This window comes from Danio rerio, chromosome 12, assembly GCF_052040795.2.
Source record: "Danio rerio strain M-AB ecotype USA chromosome 12, GRCz13ab, whole genome shotgun sequence".
Lineage (NCBI taxonomy): Eukaryota > Metazoa > Chordata > Actinopteri > Cypriniformes > Danionidae > Danio > Danio rerio.
In genome coordinates, this window is record NC_141032.1 from 19164451 (window position 1) to 19176352 (window position 11902).

Below are 11902 nucleotides of genomic sequence, written 5' to 3' on the forward strand. Positions count from 1 at the left end.
AAGCATGTGCTTCATTCTTATAACAGTAAATCAAAAGAAAATGACATGACAAAAGTATACCGCTGGCAAAGCCAAGGACTGAACACAATGACTTTTTTCAAAGCCTCTGTAAAAACAGCTCATGAGTATGAAATAAATGTAAACCTGGTGATTGAGTTCAACCACTATTGACCCATAAAAAGAGTTGAGTATATGAAAAATTAAGATAAAAAAAGAAGACTACCCTCAAACCCAACACCTTAAATAAGATATTTGAAACTGTGCTTGAGAAAAAAAAGCATCGAACATTGAAGCAATGTATATCAATATTTCACAGAGTTTTTCCTCAATTACCCTGTGGTTGTTTTACCTTGCATTCTTCTATCACATACTACACGAGATGGAAAGAAAGTGAGACGCATGCATTGTCCAGCCAAACTGGGTCCATTTTCATCACATTTAAAACGTATTTTCTTGGAAGTGGGTTAACCTTAAAGTATTGTGTTCTGAGTGAGCATGACATGTACTTAACACTTAGACAGTAAATCAAAACAAAATGACATGACAAAGGAATACAGCTGGCAAAGCCAAGGACTGAACACAAAGATTTTTTCGAAGCCTATATAAAAACAGCTTTTAAAAATTAAATAAAACTCAAACCTAGTGATTGAGTTCATCAACATTTGACTCAAATAAGGGTTTAGGATATGAAAAATTTGGATTTTTTTAGAAAGAAGTCTAGCCCCAAGCCTAACGCCTTAAATAAAATTTGACAATGCTCGAAGAATGAAGAATATGTTGATATTTTAAAGAGCTTTCTGAGGAATGAACCGCCAACTTATCCAGCATGTGTTTTACGCAGCGGATGCCCTGCTGCAACCAATCTATGGGAAACATCCTTACACACTTATAAATTACGGACAATTTACACTACCCAATTCACCTGTACCCGCATGTCTTTGGACTGTGGGGGAAACCAGAGCACCCGGAGGAAACCCACGCGAACGCAGGGAGAACATGCAAACTCCACACAGAAACGCCAGCTGACCCAGCCAAGGCTCGAACCAACGACCTATTTGCTGTGAGGCGACAGCACTACCTACTGCACCACTGCTTCCATGCTTTCTGAGATCATAAATTTGCAAATGGGGCATTTTTAGTGTTTATTTATCTATATTACAATAATATTTTATAAATTACAAAGACATAACCTCAAGAAGATTACAGAGGAATGAATCATCTTCGTTGTCTGGAGTGTTCCCATACCTTTCAAACATTTCACCTTTCAAGTTATAAACTAAGCCCAGTATTTCATTGGCTTTCCAATCATTTGGATTTAACTTGAGATTTTTCTTGGCAATGTTGCACAGTTTCTGTGCACTTCTATTTCCATCAGGAGTGTGTGGATTCATTGTCAAACACTTCTCATAGTGCTCGATTGCTAAATCCTCACGTCTGTTGCTGTACTGCTGGAACTGAGCATAAGACAAATGAACAGATTGAAGATGCTCGTTTTTCTCTTTCACTAACTTAAATGCTTTGTCAAACTGCTCTTCTGCTTTAAGCAGATCACGTCGGTCTCCATACTGAAGTCCGAGCTGACACACTGCAGAGATAAAGGATGGTATTAAGGAAGTTGCCTCTTCTAAGTAGTATATGCTTTGATCGCGAGCCTCATCTACCTCCACTTTTCTCCGTTTTTCTTTACATAGGTTTATTTTCTTGGTCTTGTAGCACATTGCTAATTGATGACATATGAAGCCTGATTTTGGTGATCTTTGAAGGGCTTTCTTCAGAATTTCAATGGACCTGTCAACAGATCCCTGATCCCTGAGGAACATTCCAACATATCTAATGACATGTGGATGTTCTGGAGACTGATTCAAAGCTTTCTCAACCAATTGCTCGGACTCGTTCATTAAACCTTTGGAGCAATTCAAAAGTTTAATTCCTAGAATAACTCTCAGAACATCATCATCTGGGTTTAAGTCAATGGCCTGTCTCAGCTGTTTTATTGCAGGTGTTTCCACAGTACAAGGTGGTGGGTTAAAATTCTCAGTGCGATACAGAGCGATGGCATAACCTGCGTTCCACTCACTATTTGTTGGATCCAGTTCCACAGCTTTCTGAAAAACTTCTACTGCCTTGTCATAATATTTACGAGAGAATTTAAGATAAGTCCACCCTTTCTCCCCAAGCACCTCTGGAACAGCTGAAGACTCAGTTGCAAATCTTTCATGTATCTTCTGAAGCTTAACCAGGTAACTTTCGCACTCTGTGTAGTTCTCCATGTGGTAGTTTATCCAGGCAAAATTTCCATAGGTCACAATAAGAGCCTTGTCGTTGTTGTCTGCAAAGTTTTCTTTGATGAGTGCCTCAGATCTCGACAGGTGAGTAAGAGCTTCTTCTTTGCAGTTGAGAAGGAATTTTAGATATCCCATTGAGCACTGCGCTCGTGCAGCTCCTTCCTCATTCCCTAAATCCAATTTGTTTTGTTCCTCAAGTCTGTTGAGGAGGTTCGTAAAGTCTATATGATCTTTTGTAATGTCCCATGTGAAGTGGCACTCCAGCTGATCCAGTTTCTTTTTTAAACTGGCCTGAATTAAACTAAAAGGATTGAAAAAAAAAGAGCTTCAGGATTCAGTTAGACTAATATTGCAACATCTTCAGGTTAAATAGCCTTGGAAATAGCAGCAGGCTAATGTAAACTCTTAAGCAAAAACTACATGAAAGAAAATGACGCTTCCCACCATGACTCAGTTTAGTTCATTTGTACTGAGCTCCTAACAAATCACATTGTTCTTAAAATGACATCATTTATTTTATAAACATAACATAAATGTTTTGCTGCTAGTAAAACAGTTTTTAACAAAGGTAGCTAGATCTGATTTTAAACGTTTGCATTCCCGCTTGTCAGAATCTAAATAGTATCAAAGAAAACTCACCTCATCTCTGACATCCTTTTTCTTTTGTGAAAAACAAAAGCACAAAGTATCACTCGTGGACTACCACCCAGCACTTTCGTTTTTCATTTCCTGTAATTGTAAGGCTAAATCACGCCCCTCAGATGAGTCAAGTGTCGATTTACAGGATGCTGTTTTGTCTAAACTGCTGTGTCATTCTTTTAGATTTTTTTTTTTTTTTTTTTTTACAATTTCTATGATAGTTTTTTCAGTACATTTAACAGTTTCCTAAACTCCTAACACAGTTAGCACAACATCCAGCTTTCCATCCAGCCTTTCAGGAGGGAGGTTAAAGGTGCAGAGAGAATACTATAGTTCTTAATAAACCTTAGGTAAAAGTTGGCGAATCCTAGAAACCTCTGCAACTCCTTTAACGTCTTAGGTTCTTCCCATTGTGAGATGGCATCCACTTTTCTTCTTTCAATGCTGCCCCCCAGCCCCCCCCCCCCCCCTCCCAGCAGAGATCATGTATAAATCATTTATAATAAAAAAGTAATAATAATATTATAATAATAAAAAAAGTCATCTATTTTGCCTGGTTATCTGCATTTGGCCACATGTTCTCATCCACATCACTCCTGATATCTTCTCTGGCTAGGCTTTATGGGAAGAATTCTTTTGTTGTTCCTTTTCCACTCAAGATCAGCCCAAAGACTCCTCTCTTAGAACATATGATCAAGTGATTGGAAAAATGTGTGGTTCCTAGATGGGAATCTGCTGTAATTGATATATTTGCATAACTGCAATAAGCTGTTTCTCATTGGCAATGGAATAAAATACAGGGAATACATTTGTTTCAGTTCACAATATGAACAACTGTTCACTATGACTTTTGCCTAAGTTCTGTTTAGAAGACGATGTTATGTGTTCTGACATACAGTTTGAAAGCATTTGTAAATTTGACTGTAAAATGACATTGTTTTGGCGTTGGTTGAGCTTGTGTGTATAAGACGTTCAAGCATTTGGAATTGGTGTTAACTGTATGAATTTTGTATCAAAGCAACAAGAAATGTGTTAATTGTATAGCCTACAAAGATGGATGTTGTGCTAACTTTGTTAAGAGTTTATAAAACTTGTTAAATGTATTGAAAAAACTGTCATAGCAATTGTAAAAAAACTGTAACATGTCAGAATCAGTTAATTCGATTTTCCAGTAAACTTAATTCATCTCTTTTTTTTTTTGCTAAACTAACAGTAAAACCTTATTTTAAAGATTAGAAACTACTTTTCTATTATAATTATTTTTACATTATTCAACCTCCTTTTACGTATCAAAATCACTGTTTCTCCTTGTCCCACACCCAGTTTAAAACTTCATATCATTTAAATATATGTTGAAATCATTTAAACAATAATAATATAATAGTATTATATACTACTACTAATAATAGTATTTAATGTGAGACTACTATCAATATTATTTTTTATACAAAATTTAGCTGTCACACAGCATCAATGTCATTTCCACCACAACACTGTAATGTCACTGTTTTTAAAAAGCACACAAAATTAAGATAAATAAAAGTATTTCATATACATGTAATGATAGTATCAATTCAAAGCTGATTTGTGAAGCTATCTTTAATCTTATCACAATAAACTGTAAAAATGTAATTTCCAAAAACTGCCCCCTGTGGTGGAAAAGACAGTATGTGATGGAAATGACATTTATGGTTACAAAACACAACTGATTTGGATTGTGAAAGTACAGGGGTTGGACAGTGAAACTGAAACACTGGTCAATTTAGTGTTTGAGATTTCATGCCTAAATTTGAGCAGATTTGTCTCAAATTTAGAAAAAAAAAAACAAAAAAAAAAAACAATAGCTGTCCAACTCACTGCAGAATTAAATGTGTACCTCACCTCTCATGTTTCCACCAAAACTGTTGGTCTCGATCTCCACAGGGTCAATATACATGGCCAGGCTGTAATAGCCAAACCTTTGGTTACTCGTGTCAATGCCAAACGTGGGTCTCAATAGTGCCAGCAGCGAAAATCTTGGGCTAAGGACAATGTGAAATGTGTATTGTTCTCTGATGAGTCTACTTTCACAGTCTTTCCAACATCCAAGGGAGTTACAGTGTGGAAAAGCCACAAAGAATATCACTCAGACTGCTGCATGCCCAGAGTGAAGCATGGGTATTGATGGTTTGGGCTCCATATCATTGCATTCTCTAGGCCAGGGTCCAATCTTGGTCCAGGAGGTCCAGTTTCTCTGCAGGGTTAAGCTTCAACTTGCCTGAGCACACCTGCCTGGGTGTTTCAAGTTGTAAGACCTTGATTAGCTTGTTCAGGTGTTTGGGTTAGGGTTGGAGCTAAAATCTGCAGAACACCGGCCCTCCAGGAACAAGTTTGGTGACCCCTGCTCTAGGCCCAATACACTGCCAAGGACTACCCAACCATTCTGGGTCAAACATTGTAGCAATGCACAAAGCAAGACTGGTCACAGAGTGATTTGATAAACATGAAATTGAAGTTGAACTTATGCCATGGTCAGCAGATCTAAATATTTTTGAGCCACTTTGCTGTATTTTGAAGGAGCGAGCCAGGACATGTTTTCCTCCACCAGCATCACATAGTGACCTGAAGAATGGCTCAGAATCCCTCTGGCCACTGTGCAGGACTTGTAGCTGTCATTTCTGAGACCAATTGATGCTGGATTGGAGACAAAACAAGGCCCTACACGATAGGTCGCAAACTTGATTCCTAAAGGGCTGCAGCTCTGCAGAGTTTTGTTCCAACCCTAATCAAACACAGCTGATTCAACTAATCAAGGTGTTCAAGACTACAATAGACTATTAAGCGGGTGTGAATTGGGGGTGGTCTAAGCTAAACTATGCAGAACTACGGCCCTTAAGAAATTGAGTTTGAGATCATTTCCCTACACCAGACTAATGGGTTGTTGTGGTCTAAAACCAGGTGTTTCAGTTTCATTGTCTAACCCCAGTAGATATGAGTGTAAAACTTTATTTTAAAAATCAATTAAAGAATATTTGAAGTTATAGTAATTCACAGTATGCACTGTTACTGTTCACCATATTGTTCATTGTTGTTGTTTTTTTAAGATCAATCCCAGCACCACACATGCAAAGATAAACTTGAGTTTCTCTAATAAATATCTACTGTTTCATACATTAACATTAATTCATTGTTCTTCCACAACACCATGTCATTTCCATCACCACACACATTTTTTTAAAAAATATTTAAACAATTCTCATCACACATTAAAAAGTATTCACAATTTATGAGTCCATGCTCTATTTAATATTCAATTAATTTATTTTTACGTAAGCTCTTTCCCAAATCAATATTAAATTTTAGAGTGTGACAGGTGTACAATTCAGCATTTGGTCCCAAGATACTCATTTATTTAATTGACAAATGGATAATTATTGTACATTGTGGAAATATTGGCTAAACCAGATACAAAAACGATCCTAAACCATTTTGACCGCCATCATTTATTTCATTTTAAAATAACAGCTGTATATTGAGATGTGGAAACAATGTTTGCTCATTTCACGTTGGAAAAAAATGAACAGTATCTCTTCTTATCTAGGTTTGTCCTCTTACAGATCTTCAAACTAAATAATTAGTTCAAACTTATGAGGCTATGTTACGTGACTTTACGTGATTTGGCACCTCAATTTCCAGGAGATTATATCTCATTTGCAAGCATCAGGGAGTCATATATATGTATATATATATATATATATATATATATATATATATATATATATATATATATATATATATATATATATATATATATATACGCGGGGAACTTCGGAAGTCTGTGATGTCAGCAATTATTGACATCTGGAATTACATAACAACAATGTTAACAAAAACAACTATAACAATGTTAATTATTGATATGTGCTGTAAACTTGACAAAGAAAAATAGCCAATACAATTATCAATTAGCTATAGGCTGAAAGTGTGAACTGATTCTCCTGCATAACACAGTTTAGACAACCATAGGACTATAGAGAGGCAAAGAAATACTTTTACAAAGTTACTTTATTGATTAATATATATCTTAATCCTGTGCAGACTCCCATTTATTATTATAGTAACTGAAGATTCAGTTCTAGAATATTATTTAAACCCGTAGAGGAAAGTGCTGATCGATAGATGTCTGGACTACCAGAGCAGCCTTGCAATTCAGATGTTATTACTCTGTAAATGGTTATAAAGGTATGTTTGATCAATAATCCATTTGACTCTGTGAGTTTCATACACTTAAAGGGGTGGTCCACTATGATATCATATTTTAAACTTTGGTTGATGTGTAATGTAGCTGTGTAAACATAAACAACATCTCTGAATGTAAAAAGTTTTAAGTTCAATGCAAAGGGAGACCTTGGTTTTTACAGAGTAAGCTTAGCAAAGCCTACAATGAACATATTTTGGGGACTCCAAAAAATACTTCCGCCCCCTGTTAGATCACAAAAGTTCGTTACTGTGCATCCAAACTGCGCACGCAGGTAAGGGCCGTGGCCAGAGGCGATGTAACGTTATAGCAGAGATGAAGCTAAAAATGCGTCTAAACACGGCTGTTTCCACACAGCTTCGTCTGTTTCTGTATTTGGGCTTCCAAAGGACACGACACAAAGACAGAAGTACTTGCAGTTCAATATTAATTATGTTCCAGAGAATTATAAAATACACAGCAAGCATGATTTGACAAAACACAGCTCCAGAATCTCTCCCAGTTCAGTGCTGGATTCAGCTAAAATCTCCTCAGCAGAAGCTATAAGCTACAACCAGTAAGTGTTTTTATTAGTTAAAATTGATCGTGACATGTACAGTGTCTAGCGTTAACGATATGCTGTAGCAATGATGTAAACAATGGGAAATGCTGCTTTGCGGGCAAATGATTGAGCTACAAATTCATATTTATCAGTCAAACTGCTGTAAACACACACTCCACCAGCACGTTTGTGTCTCTTATATGTGTGCGCGCACGGACAGCACTGATTGTATTTAGGCAGCTTTTCCATGCGTTTCACATCTCAGATAATGAAGTCGCAAAAGATATGTGGATGATTCATATTACTTACACCTGCATATTCCGGATACACGTGAAAGTCGTTGTGTAACGCATAGAGTTAAAAAAATATATAGGTTAGCTTACCTGACTCGTGGTCGCAGCAGAATAATAAATCAAGGCTCAACAGGTAGCATCCCACATCTTGTGCTTTATTCTTCTGTCACGATATATTACAGAAAATAACTTAATCCGAGCATCAGAGAAAAAGAAAGTCCCGCGCACAAGCGCTTGTTACAGAAAGGTCACACATTCACACACACATAGACGCAGACAACATTCACACCGCACACACAATGGCAAACTCTTAAAGGAGCCGCATCCCATTTTCACTTGTTACAGACACTTGTCAGATTTAATTTTAGAGCAGGCAGGAGGTTGACTGCATGTTTACACAACAGAACAGCGCGTGCTTTTACGGGACGTGGAGCCGATCCGCGAATAGCAGCACATTATGACGATGACCAATCAGAGTCACTTAAGGGCGGGCCTTTCAGAGGAACTAGGAAATATGACAGTCGTTTTCATGTTAGCTGAGTAGCTGTGTATAATCAAAGTAAGATATATAAAAAATAGCATCAAAAAATTTCCTTCAAGTGAAACATAAGCACACATTGCTTTGCATCTTATAAACACAACCAAGCCTTAATATTACATTGTGGACCACCCCTTTAAAAATTTAACCATAGGCAGTGGTGTAAAGTAACAAATTGCAAATACTCAAGCTACTGTATTTGAGTAGTTTTCCTCAGCAATTTTAATTTACTAAGTACTTTTAAAAATGTGCACTTTTACTTTCCCCTGAAAACATCTTTTGCACTGTATCAGTACTTTTACTCCACTGCTTTATTGTTTCTTGTCTATGGGGATTAGAAAAAATCAGTCCCGTTATTCCTGTCCAGTCAAATCACACATAGAAGGTTAATCACATCATAATAAACAACCTTAAGCATTAAAAATGTACAAGAAGATGTCCAAAATCTTTACACGTAATAACCCAGAGACTGGTTAGATGCATGTCACTGATGAGAAGATAACAAATGTTTACTGTATGATGACCTAAATGGCCTTTAACACCCAGCAGGCACAAGACGTCAACATGACCTAGAATTACGTTTTAACCCAATGTCATGGGGACATTGTATTTTGTTTAGAAATGAAAATCAGGTTGATGTCAGAAGCCAATGTCAGGCATATCAGTTTTGTACATTGAATTCCATTTTAAGGAAAATATATTAAACAAACTCGATTAATGTATTTATTATGAGGAAAATGGCATGTTTTACCATAGCTTTTAGACCTAGGGCACCGCCATCTTGGAATGTCGCTGTGTCTAACGTCACAGGGGTGGCTCCGTTTCTTTAGCTGAACAGATACATTAGAAGTAATGGACTGACAGGCATAGAACAAATATATTTTTATATTAGACACACATCTGATGCTTGTATTTGCACCAGCTCTATGTCCACAACTTGATGCACTGGGTTAAATTAGGCTTTGCAGTCTTCGTGTTTAGTCCTTTACTTCCACTGTATCTATTCAGCTGAGGGAATGGCACCAACCCCGTGACATCAGACACAGCAATATTTCAAGATGGCATGCCCTTGGTCTAAACTCTATAGTAAAACATGCCATTTTCTGCTAATTGGTCACATTAATCTAGTTTGTTATATATACTGCTTTTCAATTATAGTGGAAATCAAATAATGTGATTCATTTGCCTTTAAAGGTACAGATTAATTGTATTGAATGTTAACAGACATGTGCAAGTTTCTGTACACTCTAACCCAGAGGTCCTATTACAAAATTATGGGTTAAGGTTATGCATCCTTGTACGAAGTTTCTATTTTACAGTTGATCTCTAAAAGATTGTGGAGGCATTCATCGTTCCCTTCATCTCCTGTTCCAGCATAGCTCTTGGTGTCCCCAAACATTTCCGCTTTCATTTGATAAAGTAATCCAAGTATTTCATTGGCATCCCGTTCATTTGGGTTAGCGTTGAGATGTTTGCTGGCAATTTTCATCAATTTCTTTGCACTTCTATTCCCCTCACTACTATCTGGATTCATTGTCAAGCACTCCTTGTAATGCTTAATAGCTAAATCCTCACGTCTTTTACTGTATTGCTGGAACTCGGCATAATAAAAATGGACTGACTGCAGATGCTCATTTTTATCTTTTGCTGTCTTGAATGCTTTGTCAAACTGTTCCTCTGCCTTAAGCAGTTCATGTCTCTCTCCGTACTGAAGTCCGAGATGACACATTGCAAGAATAAATGAAGGTTTTAGGGAAGTTGCCAGTTCTAAATAGTATATACTTTGATTTCGAGCATGATCTCCAGCTTTGTAACAGTTTTCTGTCAGTAAGTAAATTTTTTTTTTCTCATAGCATGTTGCTAACTGATGACATATGAAGCTTGAGTGTGGTGATCTTTCAAGTGCTTTCTCCAGAAGGGCAATAGAACTGTCTAGAGATCCTTGATCCCTGAGGTACATTCCAACATATCTCATGACATGTAGATGTTCTGGGGACTGATTCAAAGCTGTCTCAACCAGCTGCTCAGACTCATTCATCAACTCTTTAGAACAATTCATAAGTTTAAATCCTAGAAGGACTCTCAGAGCATCATCATCTGGGTTCAGGTCAATGGCCTTTCTCAGCTGTTTGATCACAGGTGAATCTATAGTAGGCTGACTAGTTTCAGTGCGATACAGAGCGATGGCATAACCAGCATTCCAGTCACTATTTGTTGGATCCAGTTCCACAGCTTTTTGAAAAACTTCTGCTGCCTTGTCATAATATTTACGAGAGAATTTAAGATAAGTCCATCCTTTCTCCCCAAGCACCTCTGGAACAGCTGAAGACTCAATTGGAAATGTCTCATACATGTTTTGAAGCTTCTTTAGGTAACGTTCGCACTCTGTGTAGTTCTCCATGTGGTAGTTTATCCAGGCAAAATTTCCATAGGTCACAATAAGAGTCCTGTCATTGTTGTCCGCAAAGTTTTCTTTGATGAGTGCCTCAGATCTTGACAGGTGAGTAAGGGCTTCTTCTTTGCAGTCGAGAAGGAATTTTAGATATCCCATTGAGCACTGCGCTCGTGCAGCCCCTTCCTCACTTCCTAGATCCAATTTGTCTTGTTCTTCAAGTCTGTTGAGGAGATTCGTGAAGTCTAGATCTTCTTTTTTTATATCCCATGTGAAGTGGCACTCCAGCTGATCCAGTTTCTTTTTTAAACTGTCCGAGATGAAACTGACAAGATTGCATAAATTAGTAAGTAAATCAAACTTAACATAAGCTATAATATGCTCTTAAATGTAAAACATAACTTTCATATACATTGTAGCCAATAATTTAATTAAGTATTATTAAAGTAAATTTTTATTATTGTACATAAATCATGTACTTGTTTACTCCTGACATTTAAGTCATTAATCGGTCTTGCACCTCCAAATCTGTCTGACCTACTTCAGACCAGACCTTTGGAAAAATAATGCTTTTTTTCACCATGAGACCATGTTATGTTTAAGGTATGCAGATCAGTAATTAACTACTGAGCTTGTACCAAAACAGTGTTCCAATACAGCTACTAATACAGCTGCTAATGTTATCCTGGACTACAAAACCACACAAGTTGGTGTTGCACAAAGGCTTAATTTCTCAATTTTTTAAAATAAATAACCATATGAAATTATCCAGTTACATCTCAGTTATTTCACAGTTATTGAAATTAGCACTTTGTGTAGTTTACAAACAAATTTTGAGAGGAGCCTATCATATGATTGATCGCTGCTGGTCTCTCAACCATCTCACCATCACCAACAACCTCAAGCCGTTACCTACCTCTACCTGCTTCCTCCTATGCTTGTTAGCATAGAACCTCACAGACGCTGAAACCCCCATA

The 11902-nt window shown here is 37.1% G+C and overlaps 2 protein-coding genes across 2 annotated transcripts; both read right to left on the minus strand.

Moving 5' to 3' along the window:
• Window positions 1-1175: 1175 nt before the first annotated feature.
• ifit12 (interferon-induced protein with tetratricopeptide repeats 12) lies at window positions 1176-2963 on the minus strand. The gene is given in 2 exon segments (NM_001190465.1): window positions 1176-2586; window positions 2925-2963. Coding segments are annotated over 2 exon segments (1425 nt in total). The 5' UTR covers window positions 2939-2963.
• A 7394-nt stretch (window positions 2964-10357) lies between these two features.
• On the minus strand, window positions 10358-11252 carry LOC100537930 (interferon-induced protein with tetratricopeptide repeats 5-like; the record flags this gene model as incomplete). Its single annotated transcript, NM_001319270.1, is given in 2 exon segments — window positions 10358-10369; window positions 10371-11252. Coding segments are annotated over 2 exon segments (894 nt in total), but the record flags the coding sequence as incomplete, so codon positions are not given.
• Window positions 11253-11902: the final 650 nt, after the last annotated feature.